Source organism: Melospiza melodia, chromosome 5 (assembly GCF_035770615.1).
Source record: "Melospiza melodia melodia isolate bMelMel2 chromosome 5, bMelMel2.pri, whole genome shotgun sequence".
NCBI lineage: Eukaryota > Metazoa > Chordata > Aves > Passeriformes > Passerellidae > Melospiza > Melospiza melodia.
The window spans coordinates 11022022-11042295 of NC_086198.1; the positions used below are offsets into that span (position 1 = coordinate 11022022).

At 37.6% G+C, this 20274-nt stretch overlaps 1 protein-coding gene across 1 annotated transcript; it reads right to left on the reverse strand.

The window, feature by feature from the left end:
* Positions 1-4549: 4549 nt before the first annotated feature.
* TMA16 (translation machinery associated 16 homolog) lies at positions 4550-19275 on the reverse strand. Its single transcript, XM_063156271.1, is given in 7 exon segments — positions 4550-4792; positions 6179-6221; positions 9074-9222; positions 9686-9770; positions 10565-10602; positions 19078-19172; positions 19174-19275. Coding segments are annotated over 7 exon segments (669 nt in total). The 5' UTR covers positions 19261-19275; the 3' UTR covers positions 4550-4620.
* Positions 19276-20274: the final 999 nt, after the last annotated feature.

Below are 20274 nucleotides of genomic sequence, written 5' to 3' on the forward strand. Positions count from 1 at the left end.
CTAAAAGTAAAAGAAATTGTCAAAGAACTTGCCAAAAACACTGGTATACACATTTCCACTGCCTATGACACAGAGCTCAGAAAACAACCTTGACAGATAAGGAGAATGATGCCAAACTGCTGGAGAATGTGGACCCTGGGACAAACTTGCACTTTTGCTAGTTACAAATACCAGTAATTGATATTAACTGAATAACAGGACTTTTTTTTTTTTAACACATAGAAGATAATATATATGAAAATAAAGTAATCAGCAGTATTCCCAATAAAGAAGATAACACACTTAAAAATTACTGTGACCTAAGTAAACCACTAATAATTTGATGAGATACTTCTATAATGAAACTTGGACCATTACATCTATGTGTATGCACATGCCTGGGAACGTGGTGAACAACACAGTCAACAGATTTTAAAAATGGCTCACAAGCAGCATAGAAGTGAAAAGTGAAGTAGCAGGATTAAGATGAGGTCATAAATCAGATAAGGACAAACCCAAGTGTTAATGGCTCACAGAAGAAAGACTGCTACTTACAGGAGCCCAGAAGATACAGTCAAAAGAACAAATCAGTCTGGAAGTACAGGCAAAGGCTTTAATGAATCTTCAAGTGCCACTTACCTCTAGGTTTGCTACCAAATTTTGAGAGCTGGAGAAAAAGAGTATTTCATTAAAAAGTGTGGAGGAGATTTTTTTGAGCACTTTGTATCTTAGCAATGGACATCATCCCTTTATCAGTTCCCAAATCAGCATGGTACTCTCTTGGTTAATCGTGTTAACTTGAATAAGAGCTGATATTAGTAGGATGCTTCAATTTTTTTTTTAGCAATATTGTTATTGCTAAATTTATTATTTAGCAATTCTGTTTTTAAAGTAATGCTGTCATTTTAGTCTAATAACATGATTCATTTTATTTTTCCTTTGCAACAGGTAACTAGTTACATATTAAACCTTCCATTTTAATAAAAGTGGACAGTCAAGGCTTAGGGAACTTGATTACAGCACCATTATGGTAAGTGTCTCACCATCAGCTTATTTTCAGTTTCATTAGAGGAACTCTGCACAGGACCTTGGCAGGTGATTTTAAGACATCAGCTTAAACTGCAGAGCATAAATCACAACACCTCATTAGCAAAGTCTCTGACCTTCATGAAACTTACTTCTTTTGGGGAAGTCTGGAAATCAGCTATAATGAATTATTGCTCTTGAAAGAGCTAGATGATAGAAAGATCATTTATGCATTCTATCATGCTGAGACTGACCAAACAAGCCAATTTGATATAATTCTGCACTGCAAGCATTTTATTGCTCTTCATTGGAAAACTAACCTGGAAGGTTCCTTAAGCACATAACTTTTTCTGCTGAGAAAGAGATTTTTGTACTACCCTTTCATATCTGCCAGGTGTGTAGCAAACTCCAGTTTTAATCCAATATACACATTTTCGGTCCTAGACTTTGTCCTCACATGTGGCAGAGGTCATCACAAGATGAGTAAATATGTTACTGCATTAAAAGACAGACTAACAAACAATCGTTACACTGTATAAGTATATCCCCTTACAAATGGCTTAATTTGTTTCCAATAGTAAGGAATTGTAAATTAATTTACATTTACTGTATACAAGCAGCTTTGAGAATGTCACTATTTTCTGTTTAGTTTTGGTTTTTTTTTTAAATCACATTTGCTTTCTTAACATGAAAGAAAAAAAATCATTATTTCTACTATTTAAGTAGAAACAGTCAGCTGGTTAAAGTCAGCTGGTTCTTCCCAGCTGAGACCATCAATAAGGTATGTTTCACAACTAACAAGTCAGCTGCTACTCACAGTCTGAATGTAATTCAGCCACTTCCTCAGAGAAGCCACAGCTCCCCAATGCTGGATGAAGTAAAAGTATAACGTAGTAAGAACATTGCAACAATCTGGAAAGTACACTAAAAAACCCCAAAGTTCTTATATGAAAGTGGCTTTATGTATAAAAATATTACTTTTTTGTTTGAAATGTTGTATCTTTAAGCCATGATAATTAATGAAATAATAATTTTAACTATTACAGCTTTAGTTGAAAACTAAAAAAACACAGGAACATTGCAAAACTACTCGACAAATTAGAATGAAAGAAATCTTCCCTAAAATTAATCCTTTACCAGAAAAACGCCCTGTAAATTACAGAGAATTAACAGAGGATTTAGCATTAAAATCTGAAATCCTTGGTTACAAAAAAACAATTTCTCCACAGTAAGTTTGTAAGAACAGAGAATATCAGTGTAACCAGGATCTGCTTTCTAAATTTTAAAGAAAAAGAATAACAATTCAGAACTCCTGAGAGAATTAGTCTTTTTTTCACCTGTAGGAAAGAAACTCATTAACATACAACACTCTAATAGCTGGTTATAAAGCATGATTGGATTATGAAATTACCTGAAGAGATTCCAGCAGCTTATCTCAGTAACACATGTGAGGTAAAAAACTCTCAGCACAAAAATTATAAATAAATAAATACATGGCTTTGGGGGTTTTTGTTGTTGTCTTTCCCACTGCCCAGTTAATATTCAGCAACAACTCATGTGATAAATTGGTCTTGCACATCATCAGCTTAGGCCTAGATTATTTTAAATTCAAATATGAATACCTGACAGCTGCATATGATTTTTTCTGATAATTCAATGTAAAAAGTTCACGTGCAGACACTGTTCTTTTTTCACTACTTGTGCAGTAGTTTAACAAGACAGTTTAAAAGCCAGCTAAACAAGCAATGACTACATGGAGTTCAAGGAAGAAAATTAAGAAAGTCAATAAAATCTGAACTATAATCATATTCTAGTCTAAATCAAAAATGTTTAAAAAAGACTTATTTTCACACATTAACCAGATTTTTATAATATCTTATTACTGAATTGTTTCAAGAAATATAGAACATCTCATTCTTCATAACTGCATGACAGTCTTTTTGAAGCACTCACCAGGATGGCAGCCTAATATACTGTAATTACTACGACACCTCCCAGTAATCAAGTTATCTGCTCATTTTCTTCCATATTTTACAGTGTCATGGGAAAGTGACTCAATGTTTCTACTTGCAATTTCAAACCTCAGATTTTGTATACAAGCAAAAATTCAAAATGAATTTCCAAAAGGCAAAATCTGTCAAAGTACTGAAACAGCTATATACACAAGTTTAGTTTAATTACTCTGACTCAGCTTCTACCACAGTTTACCACCTCAAGTTTTATAAATCAAAACAAGATAAATTCCACAGCTCAATTTAACAAAGATATCAAAAATACCAAAGGCCTGCCATGAACTTCAGCACACTGATCTCTGAAACACAAAGCAGTGATGTGATAGCCTTGAGATGTGGCTGGTGTCAGAGGCCAAGACCTCTAGGCAGGTTTAAGACTTGCAGTTCACCTGAAGATGAATTACATTACCCACCCATGCTCCAGGTCTGTTAAAAGTTATTTGGGTTTCTTCTTTAGAATCATTTAAGGAGGACAGCTGTTAGTTCTATATAACATAAACAGATTGGTTTCCTATAACATGAAAGGATAGCACAAGACTATTTGTAAAGAGGGAAGAACTTCATATACACATTAACAGATTTAACACTCATCAGTAACTCTTGCTGCATAGCTATGGAAATACACACCTGGATGTCTGTAAAAGAACTATAGGAAACCCATATAACTATTTACTATGACAAACACTTGATTGTTTAGCACACAGAAGAGTACCAGGGATCACGTACTAGAAAGATCATCCACCAGGAATAATTATTTCCACATAATTAACAGGCTTTTAAGCTGTACCTACTACCATGTGTGCAAACAGTTCAGCTGAACTGTGACTTCTGTGCCCAGACAACCTAACATGCACTGAGATGTCCTACTTAATGCCTGCTGTGAAATTATCCCTAGTTCTGCCCTGGCCCTTTTTCCTTCTTTTATTCATTTTACAGCTTTTAAAGTGATAATCTGCTAAGAACTTTCCTGAAAGACACATTTAAAAGCATCTAAAGAGTTGCTTCATAAAGCAAGCCGACTGTTGAAAAGTCCTGAGCAGCTTCAATTCAACTCTCAACAAAAGGGTTAGAGAAAAAAATATGGATTAAGATATATTTAAATACAGACTGCAGGGACTTTGGCTTTTTATCTGAATTCTGCAATACAGATTGCTGAGGACAGTAACTCTTTAAAATTCTCTTGACAAAACATAAAATACTCAATATCTTATTGAAGCATTTCCAGATCTCTATGATCCTGACAGAGATTCTCAAAGAAAAGGTACAAAGAGAAGAGGTTCCTCATGTTTAACAGATTACTGCAATTACCACAAAAAGGTAACAATTTCTGACCACCAAGTATTCCAGTCTGAACCTAGACAGAAGAGGTACTTGGCTAGTTGGGGAATTTCAAGACATAAACTTGCATGATTAAGGTTATAAGTATTTATTTATAGTCAAAAAATTTTAACCAGTAATATAAAGCTTTACCCAGTAACATTGTTTACTCTTCACTGCAGGAAAACAGATAATAAAAAAGCAACTAAAAAGCCTTTAGAAATATAGTTAAATTTTATTTTTGTTTCCAGTGAAAATTAAAATAGATTTCTTACAACTCCCTTCACTATTTCTGCTCTTGGATCAGCTGGTGCTCATCAGGGCCCACCTCTTCTTCTTCATTCAAGTCTTCTTTTGCTTCTGCATCTGTCACCTCAGGGAGACTGCAGGCAACGTCCCTAGCAGAGAGCTTTTTCATTTTGATGTTTGGCAGTTTCCTCAGATCACCATCCCATTCTCTTAAAGAGAAAAAAAAAGTAATGAAAACCAGTTACCATCAGAAAGGAAGGAATGGCAGAGTTAATTCACATTTCCTCAGAAGATGCTAACTCAAGTGAGGCTGCTTTTCTAAGTTATCCTCTGTCCCACTGTGGTATGAATGAGCAACAAAGATTTCACCTGATTTTGTACACTACAGTAGCTGTAATTTCTCTGTGAAGAAATAAGTACTTTCAGATGTGATACTCTGAAACAAAAATATATGATTCACTTTATTCCCACAGATTAATTCTACCCTCGGTCACTTTTGGCCACCTGCTTTTAGGTTTGTCTCATTCAATTTGCAGTCTGGTAAGCAACAGAAAAACAGGTCAGAAGAGATTCTTCATCTGGAGGCTTGATTTGCATATGTGACCTCACATGTACATAAATCCCTGGTGATTTATGGTAAATGTTAACTTGTTGTATGTCTGACTTCAAGAGAACACAAAAGGTTAGTAAACATTAAATCACATGGTGGGTGTATTATTGCAAAAGGCTGCATGAAGGAGAAAGGGTTGTTTTAGATATAAGTCAAACCCAGTACTCACTTAATAGAATGCTTTCTTGATTATAGTAAGTGCACTTCAAGGATAATTTTTCTCAAGGGCAAAGACAGTATATGCCAATTATAAGATATGTTTTTCCTTTACCAAGGCAATACAACAATACTTCTACCTGATGTCCCCGTTTAAGAAGCCAATTGCATATTTATAAATACAGCAGTCTCTCTTTGAAATTTCTGGCTTTATTCCAACATCCTCTAAATATGACTTCTGACTACATAACATCCCTGCAAGTCAGTGATATGGTAGTCCTTGTAACATAAGCATTCCTAAGTTGGGTTTTTTTTGATTCCTTTAAGGTATTTCACTTGATAGAGCTGTCAGCAAAAATGCTCACTCAATCTACTACCAGGACATACCAACATGCTGGCCCAGATGAGCCAGCAGCAAGTTTCACAGCTCCCAGATCTTTTAACTGGATGCAAATTGTAAATTCATTTAAGATTTTCAACTAGTATATACACACATACCAACACTACTGTGAACAGTTGAAGTCAGAATTTTAGGTCAAATATTATCTAAGAACATTGAGAAAAAAAGTTACTTAATTTAGAGAAATGGCATTCTAACTGTCAAGTCTAAATCTTCCAATATTCTAATTAATAACTGGCACAGATGTTCAGCTTGTAACAACTAAGAAATGCCAAAATAGCAGTGCCATACCTACTCTGCTCTTTCAAATGAAAAATTCCTTGGCAGTTTTGTGTAAGTTCCTTTTTTTATGAAAAAAGACGTACAACAGGTGAACTTCAGAAACAGTATTTTGCATAAACGGATTATTAGTGATAATAAAAAACCTACCTGAAAAATTTAAGATGCTTTCTGTTCATAATGTCTGGGATTTCTAATAGGAAAGAAATTAAATTCTGTTAGATGTGTTACAAATGTAAATGTAAGAAAGAAACACAGAATGAGAGTTAGTGGGAAAGAAATGAAGACAGTATTTTAGGGAGTATAAGATTGTCTGGCTAAGACAAAGCTAAGACAAAGTATTCAACAATTTATGCATTTAGCAAAACAGTAGTGAAAGATGGTAAGCAAACATTTTTTAATGTTTCTGACCCTTTCAGATAGTTTTACTTTTCTTTTTTTTGAGGATGAACAAACAGCCTGTTAAAAAGAAGGAAAATAGATGCTCTTTAGGCAAAAAATTAATTCAGTTATACAATAATGATGACTACAGAAAACAGCAGCTAACAAATAGTACAGAAGTTACATTAGCAGATAAATGGAAATGATACAGCCTTCATCTGAATTAAATTGATTTCCCTGTAATCTGAAGCCTGCAGAACTAATTAATAAAACTAGTGTATTTAGTTTTAAAAGCCACTTTCCCCCAAGATTAGTATTATGCATCTGAGAGAACATGTAAGGTAATTAGAAGCAAATTATCAAAAATGGGTGGTGTTAGAACGAAATAATTATGATGCTTTTCCACTGAAAGCATACTAACTCTGGGTTACAAATAAATAAATAAGTATCTAGCATTGCCTTTCAATAGCTTTGCTATAAACATGTAATACCAGATTAAACAAAAATCCAAATACACAAAAATGAAAACAAGAGGAAGAAAACTGCAGTAAAACTACTGTAGATGTATTTAAGAAGTAAGTAACAAGGAGCTGCTAAACCTCAACAACATCACTGATAATGTTCCCTGTATAGCTACTGTTTGTTTAAAAAAATACTAAAATTTACTATATTTTGGGATGTCTACCACTTTTTTAAACAAAGTCTTACATTTTGTAAAGGGCTAGTTTTTCGTTTACACATATCGTTGACAGGACAAGAGGAAAGGTTCATGTTGGATGAACCTTTTAAGCTACACCCAGGAAAGGTTCATGTTGGATGTCAGGACAGATGTTTTTTCACTTAAAGGGTGGTCAGGCATTGGAATGAGCTGCCCAAGGAAGTGATGGAGGAATCAGCAGCCCGGGAAGTGTTCAAGAAATGACTGGATGTGACATTCAGTGCTATGGTCTAGTTGACATGGTAGTGTTTGGTCAAAGGTTGGATTTAATGATCTTGGAAGTCTTTTCCAACTTAATTGATTCTATGATATAAATAGACTGCATCAAAGTTTAGCAGACTTCCCTAAATGAAAAGAATATATACTATGCAGTCTCTTTATAGCAAATGCACATGCATACAAGAAATCACAGAGTTCAAGAAGAGGGGGGGGGAAAAACCCAACAAATCTAAGTCAGTTATAAAGCTCCACTCACTAAAGCATCTAGGATTAATAATGAGCTAGAGGAATAAAAGCACTGTTTCCAGCTGATTTCCATTTATGCCCAATCTCTAATTACAGTATTTAGTTGCTATAGTACTTAGCAGCAACTATTTTCTCTGAATGAACACTGTCCTAGACAGAGAGCAAAACCTGCAGCAGCTGTGATAACAAATAATGAATGAATTGAAAGTGTATTTAATATGTGAAGTTGCACTGTGCTCTGTGAATGCTTTACTTACTAATTCTCTAATAACCTCAAATTTTGCCTACAATATTTCTAGCTTCTTCATGATTTTTATGTTGTGCTTGTGTATTTGACATCTTTTTCTCTAGCCTTACTGCTTTTTTCTGTCAGCTTTCCACAAAGCAGTAAGGACAAAAAGAACTAAAATTTAAAAGCAAAAAACAAAAATAACACAGTCTACAATTAAGCTCTTTGATGACAACCACAAAATCTATTTTCCTATTACTTTTTCCCTGTCCTTCTAAGACATCAAAGATGATGCATGAAATCATACAGATATTCTTAAATTCCTCTGCCAGCTGCACTGGCAAAATTTTAAAGTCATTAATTTTCTTGATTTGTAGAATACATACCAGGGTGTGCTGATTTTGGCTGGGGTAGAGTTTTTTCACAGTAGTTAGCACAGGGCTGCATTTTAGATTAGCTGGAAATGGTGTTGATGAAAACAGGATGTTTTCATTATTCCTGAGCTGGGCTTGCACAGATAAGACTCTTTCTGCTCCTCACCCCAGCCCACCAGTGAGGAGGCTGAGGGTGCACAAGGAGCTGGGAGGGAACACAGCTGGGACAGCTGACCAGGGAATATGACACACAACCCAAACCTTGCTGTGCTTTGAATCCTAACTACAGAATAAGGTAGATTTCTCATGTTTTCCACAACATATTTTACTATTAGAAGGATCAATTATGTCTGGACAATAATTTAGCATTAAAGCCAAGTTTACCACTCAGCTTCAACCTGTACATTATTGGCAAAATACAAACACTTCACTGCTTATCTTGACTATCCCCAAACAACTCTTTGCTTTTTGGACTTTGATGATCTCTTTTTCTTTCTTATTTCACCAAACTACTGCTGCTTCCCTTCAGCCTAGTTCCAGCCATCTAATGAAGGTCCAACCAGCTGCTGTACAGAATTCAAGGCAGGTGCATTAAAAGTTTAAAAAATAGGTTATATATGCCTGCACTGAAAAGACAGTACTAGCAGAGATGCACAAAGAAAGGCAAAAGCAGAATATATGAGTCAGATCTCCACCATCTTTTTTTCTCCTTTTCTTCACTGTGGCCATCCTCCCAAATAACTCTGCAAGCCACAAGCACTTAGCACTTAGGTAATTTCTTTGAAGAGAAAAATAAGGACAATGCCTATAAAGTTTGCTTAGATTCTGGCCTTGTGAGCAGGTGTGAGGACTGAATTCTTTCTGATACTTTTACATACCCATTCCATAGCCCTCATAGAGTTGTCTTTCACGTTCTATTGTCTGCTTGATGACAGTTTCCCGTGACCCATGCTGTCTTCCTTGTCTGCCTTTAATACTGTTTTGTAATTCAATCTGCTCCAATTCAGCATTGAATCGACACATATAACTGAAAGGAATAAAATGCATAAAAGCTAGGTGCAGCCATACAAAAAAAATTGCAAAACAGACTTAGTCTGATAAATTATTTTACTAATTGTATTTATTTTCTGATTTATTTTACTTATTGGAGACTCAAGGACTACGTAGTATGAAGTTTGTGTGTTCAGCTGTCACAGAATCACCCAACAAGCAAATGCATGTGATTACTACTGTCCAAATAATTTAAAGTCCTCTACACACTACAAAACTAGGCATATACTTTAATAATTTAAAAAAAAAGAAACTACAAAACTACTTATTTCAATAATTCTAGTATGACTATACACATCTCTCAATATTTGTCACTGGCAACAAAATCAACTACTTGATATTTTAATTAGCAATATATAAAAGTCTTCCTCTGAGTCATCATCACATTATTTTTAAAGACAAGTCAAGCTTTTTAATCTTGTTTTAAACACCAGTCTTACTTTTCAATTAGTTCACCAGCTTCCTTCTTTGTGTACTCGATTTTACTGGGGTCAAGGTGACTTTGAAACCATTGAAGTTTTTCTCCTACAAGAATAAACTGAATATTAATGGTTATATCACCACTGTAGCATCAACACACATTAAAGTTTCTCAAAAGTTTTTAAAGGCCCCCTCCCCATTTTTCAAGATTTTGAATGGTATCACAGACTCTTATACTGTGGGTACCAAGTATGAAGGCAGCTGTAATAGAAACTTCCACATAACTTCAGAATTATTTTATACCTCCCTTACATGAAAAAAAAAAGTTAGGCTTTGTTTTACTGGAAATTAACTAAAATATCACTATATCCATTACTTAAGAAAGAAACTTAGAAAGGGGGAAAAGAAACCAACACAGTGGCTGGGTAAGAGTTCTGGTTGTCATATCTGTTTTTAAACAGATTAAATTGAAAAGCTGCAGGATCAATCATATGAAAGAGAAAAATATTCCAGGATGTGTCTCAAAGTTTTGAATTTACTTGCTAACACAATGTGTCTTTTAAGCTACATATATCATCTTCTTTTACAAGCAATTATAAACAGCTTGGAGACCAAATACAATAAATATGTGTACAGATGGACAAAACACTCATTTGGTCTATACTGCCCTGCTGTTGTGTACACTGACTAAAGATTAGCTATGCTCAGCCCCAAATTCAATCCTGTATATATAAAGTGGACATGTCAGGTATTTCAGTTTTTCAACCAAGTCTATTTGAAGATTGCAGAATCAGATTATAGAAAAAGAAGCTCTAACTGTACATCTAAAAAGCTGGTAAAACTTAGAATCTGTACTAAGAAACTGAAAACTGTACTCAGTAATAGAAGTTTCTGCTTACCAATAATACTTAAACGCAAAGCTTTGTCAGTCTTCAACCTAGCAGAGAAAAAACAGATGTGTTAGCCAGGAATGTGCACCATATAAACAATGACTTTAATTTTATTCTCAAAAAGTTGAGGTTTTTTTCAGTCACAATGAAAGTCAAGGTATAAATTCAAATAGAAATATTTGACAAATTCCAAGTAATGTAAAACTTTTTCTGTTTCATCCAAAAGATCTACTTTCTGGTAAAACTACTAGCTGAAATTTGTCCAGTTTACCTGTTAAGCTTAAAAGTTTCTTGGAAGAAAAAAAGATGCAACATTTTTCTCAGAGCACAACAAAAGGAATTACACCAAAGAGCTGCACTGTCACAATTTCCTGAAGTATTTCTGATATTCTTGTGGTATGTTTAATGAGTTGGGAGATTTCACTGCACTGCATTCTTGCAAACCCAGCATGCAATGTGAAATATATCATTCTGTTACCTTAAAGCTTGTAATAATTAAAGTTTGTGCTTAGTGAACAGTAAGTTAATATGTTAAGAAACCAAAATTAACCTTAAAGCTTGTAATAATTAAAGTTTGTGCTTAGTGAACAGTAAGTTAATATGTTAAGAAACCAAAATTAACAACTTTATTAAAGAACTCCCCAACTCTGTCTCACAGTACTTTTAAGTCCACTTGAATCTCTGGCAGGATACTCAAAAGCCTTCTGTGCTGTATGAGATGTGGGTATACAGTGCTATTTGGGATTAATTTCCATCCTAATTAGGAGTTCCCAAAAAAGAGAAGTTCTCTAGCAGGAAATCTCAAGCCTCATACTCTTTTGTCCTGAAGGTGTCAGATTCAATCTGCATCAAAGGATGTTGTAATGTTCTATTGTATCCAGAAAGGAAAACAAGACATTATTGGAGTAAGTATGAAATTTTTCACTGGAAAATATATCCTAGCCATGAATATTCAGTGTATATTCAAGGACATCTGATAAAATTGACTTTTTCTTATTATTATTATTAAATAGAAAAATTGGTAATGGATTAAGTAAATCATAAAGGCTATAATTGACAAATAACGAATAATGCTAAAATTCATCATAGTTCAAAGCTATTGTGCCTTTTATTAAATTCCTTTTATTCTGTAAAATTTAATAAGCATTTTAGAGCTAACTGAAGTAAGAGCTAACAGAAGTCTATCATCTACCACAAAAACTGGGATCAGAAGATAAACCCTTACTTTTCCAGAGACAAACATACTTGTGTCACTTGTCCACAAACCTACCTTATTAAATAACTATTTGATTTTTCAAGAAGTATTTCATCCTCTGAAGACTCCCTAAAAGCCATGTACAAGCAAATGCACAGCATGCTTAAACTGCTAAGAATTCCACTAATGTAGTGGGATAGAATATAAGAAAATAAAGGTAGTGTAGTCTTACCCCTAAGGAGTTGCAGCTGGGCCAATTATCAAAGATTAGGATCAGGCCTGACTTTAACAGGCCACAGCTGTAACCAGTGAGAAGAAGAGTGCTATAAAAGAGAGGGGTAGCTGGTTGAGAAGGGAACTGGATTCAGTTGGTTGCTTTGTGAAGAGGAAAGAGTCAGTGCTCTGAGGAACAGCCCATGAGAACACCAAGAAGGTATGAAACTTTTATGATAAGGAGACAACATGCTAATACATTAAAGAAATTTTTACTTCTATGGATACCCCCAGCATATGTAGAAGAAGCCATCAATAAAAGCTGGCCAGGCTTTTATCCTCGGAGGACTCACAGCAGGGAGCTTTGGATGGTAACAGCATCCAAGAAAAGGACACACACTTCCCTTAGTGGAACTCCACACCAACAATCCCTGCTGGGAGCCCTGCAAGGCAATGCTGCCACATGAGCCTGTCTGCAGAGCTTTGCCAGAGAAAATGGAGAAAATGATGATGATGGCATCTAGGAAAGCTGCCTAAACAGGATCATTTCACACATCTACATTCTAAAACACTTCAAACTGCCATCTGCACCTGCTAAGGGCCACTAAATCATTTATTTATCAAAGCAGCGAAGTACAGAACCAGCATTTTCTTCTGGATAAAAAACCTTCAGTCTCCTGGTGCACACAAGTAATTTCAGTATGAGAAATAATGAATGATCAGCTTGGATGTTGCCTTATTGTACTTTTTATAAAAACCTCACTTCGGTGACTGCTGGAAGACAATAGCATTAGCAGGGAGGCTAATCAAATCAGGTGAGTCAAAGAAACTTCCTCTCCTCTCCCTCCACACAATGACTAATAACTTTTGCTTAGGAAGGAGAGGTAAGGGCAGGGACACAGTCTTGTGGCAGGCTGTTGTTTCTTGATGATTTTCATCTTCACCCACCTTCCAGAAATCCTCTACTTAGGCAATGATTATTAGTAAGAATGATTAGTAGTTTTCTTGATGTTTACTAAGTACTTTAATAGTAAATTCTACATGTTCCTTTAGCAGCTCTTTATCTCAAATATTATATTCAACTGTTCTTCTCTAAATACTAACAATGAATAAGTATTTTCCAAATCAGATTACAAACTCAGTATTTTTGCCTAATAATATCCACAAATACAAATGCCATCTATGGCTCTGAAAAAAAAAGACAGGCTTTTCAAAATAAATAATTTTAAAAGCCTAAGAGTCTGTCAGGTCCTTAAGAAGAATCTGCAACAGTATGTCACAAAGCATCACTGCCATAAGCAATGCAAGTAGAAGCACGGTGGGTCAAGAGAGATTAGGAGGTTAGACAGGGGAAAACCTCAGAAAAAGCACACTCAGAGTTCTACCAGGAAACATTTAAAGATTGCTTACTCCCAAAGGGTTGCTTCACACCCCAGTACTGTAAAAACTCCTTAAATGTCATATTTCAGAGCATGTCAGACTGGCTTATCTGTAATGAAAATGCACTGACTACTAAGAAATTTATTGTGCATGCACAATAGAAAGGGTCTATTTTGACTCAGGAGGGAAAACAACAGGGGAAAAAAAAAGCACAGCTACATTAGCTGTAGCTACCAAAACCAGATAGGTATTTCTGCAGTTGCAGGAAAACATGACTGGTGTTAGTACATCACTACTACAGAAGTTTCATTAACTTCTCACTATGGTCAGGTTTCCTAAAGTGTAGAAAAGTCAGTGTTCTACTACTGCCAGTGAAGCAGCTATTGCTGTCTCATAAAACATCCATGTAATTATTTAACAGAGCAAACAAGCTGCCTAAAGGAATAAGAATTCACATGTAGATTAAGAGAATAAACTGGTAGTAGTACACTGGAAGTTGTTGCTGCTCATTAGACCTTGAAGAGAATTGAGAAGACACGGACGCAGGCAAGAAAAAAGTGTAATTGAAGTGAACAAGATGATATAAGATTGTAGCCAATTTTCTAAAAGCAATTGGTTTGTCTCCTCTTATTATGGTTAAGATTGGTCTTTTGTAGTGCAGTCACAGTTTCTGGACAGTAAACTTATAACTGCTGTCATATCTTGTTTCGAATGCTTGCAGTGAAGAGTGGACAATTGAGCCCACAAAAGACTTCTGCAACTTAATGCAGAATTTCTCCCTCATTTTTCCCAGTGCTGCATTTTAAATATTCAAATTCCTTGTGGATAATGTCTACCCTTTTTTACTGTCTCATTTGGGCAAAAGATACTGCAATATGCATCTCACAACTTAATGCAATTTTCTTTTCTGTATAACATAAACAGGAACAGTCACAGTAGTTACTTCCTTCCCTCCATCCTATAGGAAAGTTAATAAGCAAATAGAAGCCTAAACTGTCTCCAGTCCTAAATTCTGTCTCCAGACAAGCACCAAAGGGAAAAAAACCAACAAAACCTAAGCAAAACAAAAGAAACAAACCACACAAACCCAAAAACATTGGCTTCCATAAAAGATATTCTCACCCTCCAGTACCATACCATTCAAAGGTTTCCTATATTCCTACACCCTACACCTTTGTGTTAAATAGTAATCAACAGACAAAATGTATGTATGTTCAAAAAGATCTTACTGCACAAATTTAGCCAGCCACAATTAAAGCATCCTCTGGCAAGGAAATCTACAGCTTAATAAAATAGTACAGATGACCTCTATGGGCTTCCTCCATTCACTGAGTACTCTAATCCAGTTTTTCCATTCTGCAGAAGTGCACCAGCCTGTACAGAGCAATTATCCTCTTTACTCAGACCTAGTGAGATCCCATTGAGAATTCCATTTCTAGTTTTGTGTCCTATTCATACTTCAGACAACTTCTACACAATAACAAGCATGGTCAAAAAAAGGCCAGATTTGTAGACGGGACTAAGGAAGAAAATTCTGTAGAGATTACAAGGCAGCTTCTATTTACCACCAAATGATGTACTAACCTTCCACCAGAGAACAGGGCTGTCATTCAATAGAAGCAAATTGGAAAATTGTTTAAAGACATTTAATAGACCTGCAGAAGCAATGCAAAAGAAGAAAACTGGTGTGAGCTATTTCTTTTTCCCAAGAGTGTAGGAGTGGAAAGCTTTCTGCCATTCACAGCATCAGAAATTTGTCTTGTCTTTTTCAGAGCTATGCAAAATGAATCCAAGCCTCACCATTATATTACAGAAACTGAAAGCTAGGAAATTACAACAAAAAAGATCAACACATGTTTAATTCCCAATATTTAAAAAAATATCCTGAGAACTTACCAAGCTGATAGAAAAATAGAGATTCAAAAGAAATTGGAAGCCTTAATAAGTCTTTTAAAAACACTAAGGGGGAAAAAAATCATTTTCATGTCTTTCAAATTAAATTGCTCTTAAAGCCAAGACAACACAGAAAATAGAACATAGAGAACTGGAGGATGTTTTTAGTGCAACTGATTTGTAGAACACCACAACAAAAGTGATCTATCTACAAAGTACAGAATGTTAGTTAACTGTTCAGAGCCCAGAAGTGTAAGATGTAGAAATCTTATTTATAAGATATAAAGACACAAAATATAAGATCATTTTGCTATCACAATATGCTGTGGATGGTGAAAACTGACACAGTATTCTTGGTGGAATGGTTTCCCTATGCAAAATGAAAAGTTACATTTTTTACAATCAGCCTAGATTGAAATAGCAAGGAGAGGGCTTCTTCAAACACATCAGTGACCGAAGGAAAACTAAGGCTAATGTAGGGCTCTTACTGAACTGAGGGGCACCTGGCAACAGAGGAGAGATGAGGCAGAAATACCAAACACCTTCTTTGCATGGGCCTTCACTGCCAAGAGCAGCCCTCAGGAATCTCTGACCAGGGCTAAGGAATGTCAAAGGGGAAGACTTTCCCTTGGCCAAGGAGGACTGGGCTAGAGAACATCCAGGCAAGCTTGACATCCACAAAGCCATGGGCCCTGAGGGATGCATCCGTGAGTGCCAAGGAAGCTGGCAGACACCACGGCTAAACCACTCCCAATTATCTTTGAAAGGTTGTGGAGATGAGGAGAGGAGCCTGAGGACTGGAAGAAAACAAATGTCACCCAAATGTCTTCCAAGATGGCAAGAAGGAGAACCCAGGGAACTACTGGCAAGTCAGCCCCACCCAAACCACTGCAAAGGCAACAGAGCAACTCATTCTGGAGGCCATCTCTATCCACATGCACGACAGGGAGGTGATCAGGAGTAGTCAGCATGGATTTACTAAAGGTAAGTCATGTTTGACTAACCTGATAGCCTTCTGTGATGAAACAACTGCCTGGATGGATGAGGGGAAAGCAGTGGGTGTTGTCTATCTCAATTTCAGCAGGGCCTTTGAACATTTTGCTGTTGCAACAGGAAGGAGGAAGAAAAAGTAGCACTCCAAGAAGAAACATCAGCATTGTTGTCCATATCAGGGTAACCACACCAGACTGTCACTAAAAGCTTTGAGTGTGCCATGCCATAATGAATAACCAGTAAGTATTGCTCCCTCACTAAGTTTTCTTGTGCATGTTTTTCTGTATGGTGAAGTCACAAATGCAAGCACTAAGAACCAAGTAAGATGAAGTCATCTTTTGTGACTAAGAACTGTGAGCGGTTTTTATGACACAAGGTGAGAGAGCTAAGGGACAAAGTGGTCAATTTAGCAGTAGGAAAATAATCTGCAATAAAAAATTACTCTCAATAGTCAGAGAGCACAGAAAAAAATACAAAACAGCAGGGAAAACCTCTCTCACATTAAGAATCTGCCCAGTCAACATCTGCTGCTTGTGAATGCTTGCAGCAGCCCTGCTGGAGGCTACATGACCCCACTGTGGCAGCAAAGGTCCCCTTCTAGGGAAAGCAACAGTGCAACTGCTGTGGATAAGGTTGTGCATCAATCCCAACAATAAAACTGCACAGTCTCTGGGCCAGGAGTTTCCAATTTAACAGCTTCAGACAAATGAGTGTTTGGGCTCAGCTCACATGGTCCATCCAGACACTACAATTTATACAGCATTATCTAGTTTATGTACTGCTATACTATACTTAGACTGAAAATGCTTTAAGCTAGCTTTAGTGACTTCCTAAATAAACATATTTATGCTTAACAACAAGCAAGCTGAGACAATGTAATTTAAAGGCCAGCCTTCACCAGCTGTCTTTTCTCTCTGTGGGAGGGGGAGGTAAAGCTTGAAAGCAGAAAAACAAACTTGCCATGAAACAGCACAAAACCACCAAAGAGGAGTTAACTATACAGTTTTACTCAGAAGTCTGTCTTCTGCAGGAAGGTTTCTGGGTTCTCTTTTCTATTAACTCAGCATTTTAGCAGAAGCAGCAAGACCCTAAGCAGGATCCTCACTGAACTTGAAGTAAAGCCAAACTAGGGGACTCAACTTCATGTGAAATCACCAGCATCATGCTATTCAGATTATCAAAGGCAAGAAATCTAACTTGTAAGGACAACACCCAAAGTAAAGCAGCACAACTACACACTTTGTATAACCTGATTTAATGCATGTAAACCTGTCACTTCACATGGCCCAGCAGCAGTGTCAAGTTATACAGGCCTTTCTGTTTTCTTGTGGTTATATCAGCCTAACAGTCCGTGTCCACTACCACAATTAAAAAGTATAATTGGTGATGTTATTCTTTGATCTGTACAGAGGTTTTGCAGTCAACTTACTTTTCTTTCTTTTCCTGCTTGTGTACTTCCCTTGCAAGCTGTGCAGCTTTTCTGCTGTAGGGATGGATAACTTTTTTCTCTTGCTTCCCTCCTTGAGGTTTTCTTAACTTTGGCTGAAAAGACATCAAAGATACTATGCACTAACAAAGCTGAGTAAAACATCAAAGGGAAGAAGTATACGCCATGGTAAAGACTGAAAAGGTCATGCACTGATATCTAAGAAGGCCCTTAACTTTCAGTAACGTGTTATCAATTTCACCTACTTCAATAACAAAATTACTTGAAGCCAGTACATGCTGTAACAAAACCACTGGAGCACAGGAAATGCTGTAAGAAATCATACCTAGTGACTACTGTCAGAATACCTACTTTGTAGAACTCTGCAGCTAGGAAACCAATATTAGCTCTCTGTACTCTTGCAGAAAAATGTCCCCATTCAAGCTCTTATCTGGGTTTCTGACAAGAGCCTCGTGTAATTTGTACAACATAATAAAAGCTATTTTCTTGTTCCTCCCCAGAGATCATTGGAATGCTTCACACCAGGGAGCAGCCGGAGGCTTCCCTTCTGTACCCCTTCACACTGCACAGAGGGAATACAGCTCACAAATTTCCAGAGTATTACCATACTCTAATACTCTAATACTTTCCAGAGTATTACCATGCTCTAAGTTATGCTACTTTCTGGTAAGAAAATGTTTGAACAGAACCCAATGGCTTTATAAATAATGTGCTGCACCCAAAAGAAACACCTTAAAGCAAGGGGGCTTTCTTGCATCACAATAAATGGCCATCAGTAAAAGGAGACTAGTAGTCTCCAATAGCAGTACATCCAATTCTCTATGATAACATCAGTGCTTAGGGCTGCGAAAAAAAAAAAGAAAAAGATGGTGTCAGAGACATGGCTAAAGACACACTTTGAACACCTCGGGAATTCTCAGGCCGCGGCACCTCCCACCTGCTCCACAGGCGGACCGCGCCTGCCCCCGGCCTGCCAGGGGGCCCAGAAAGACGCGAACCCCCCCGGAGGCGAAGCAGCGGTGTTTATGTGCAGGGGGGCTCACCGCCGGTGCCGGCCCACAAGGATGCGAACCCCACCCCCGGAGTCAATGCAGCGGTGTTTATGTGCAGGGGGGCTCACCGCCGGTACCGGCCCACAAGGACGCGAACCCCCCTGGAGGAAATGCAGCGATTTTTATGTGCAGAGGGGGCTCACCGCCGGTACCGGCCCACAGGGCCAGCACAACAGCGGGCTCGCTTCCCCAGGGACGCGGTGGGGCCGCTCCCGGAGGCAGTGAAGGGGCCAGGAACACCGCGTCCCCATAAGCGCAGGCTGCGGGAGCCGCACCCCTACCCCCATTCCTATCACTGTCCCCGTTCCCGACCCCATCCCCATCGCCATCCCCTGCCCGGCACACGCACCATGGCGAGCGAGCCTTCTTCCGGCGCCGCGGTGCAGCAGCCTCAGCGCTCCGGGCGGGCGCGCGGCCGGCGCGGCGGGCGTTCCGCGGCTGCTCGGTGGCTGAAATCAATGGGGCTGCCGGTGCTATCCGTGAGGTTGAGATAAAAGGAAAAGTAGAAGCAGTCCAAGAACCTGGTGATCATTATGATGGAGAAATTCCAGAACTGGAATTCCACAACTTTGCCAATGCAAAGAAGGAGCCTTGCTGAGCTGAAGAAGACGGAACAAAGTGAACATCCCACGTGAGGAAACCAGGCTTTCCCTTGGTAAGGGAAAGAAACAACCTCTGGAATGTCCAAAATCAAAACTTAAAGTTACCAGGCAGTGTAACTCACAGACATCACCAAAACAGAAAAACCCCTCATCTCTGTCAGCAATGGTCCTGTGGCACCTCCAAGCAGATCAGCACCTGCACCAGGGCCTGTGGAAAAGCTCTTGTGACTGTTGAGCTCCAGCATCCCAGGCTCAAAGGAGACACCATCTTTAGGTCTTCGTACTTCTTGCTCTTCAGATGCTGATAAATCTTATACTATATAAAGAAACATATTAATTTTAAAGATCATCCTAAACAGCAAGCCAACAAATATTTTACTAAAATATATATATAAGGAAAGTGGGATTATCTAAAGCAAAGTCTTCATTCAGCTTGCATTGGAACGTTGGCTATTTGTGCACTTGCATTAAAACTGTTTCACAGATTTACAGGAGTGCTACAGATGGCAGTGAGATTAGCAATTTTGGATTTTAATCTAATAATTTAGGATGTAGCAGTCACAGACAGGAAACTGAGCATGGAATTTTAAATAGTCCATTCAAGTAAATAGGTTTAGAGTTATGCTGTCAAACAGCACAGGAATCATAGCAGCAAACTGGGGAATAGCTCTGTTTTAATACTGTTCAAATCTGCTGGGGACCAGCAGCTCACATTTAACTGAGGGGTGCCAAAGGAAGTCAGGCAATAAGGTAAAACGGCTGTGAAAACAATTTCACTATGGGATCATGAATACAAATGGAAGATTAAAAAAGTAACTTGTAGATTCTTTCTTCATTTGGAGGAACAGCTTGAAGGCTTTGGAGCATGCATGCCAGGGAATGTCAATAGGTATGGCCTTCCCATGAAAATCCCACCGAGAAACTGCTGTGGTCTCCATCTAGCT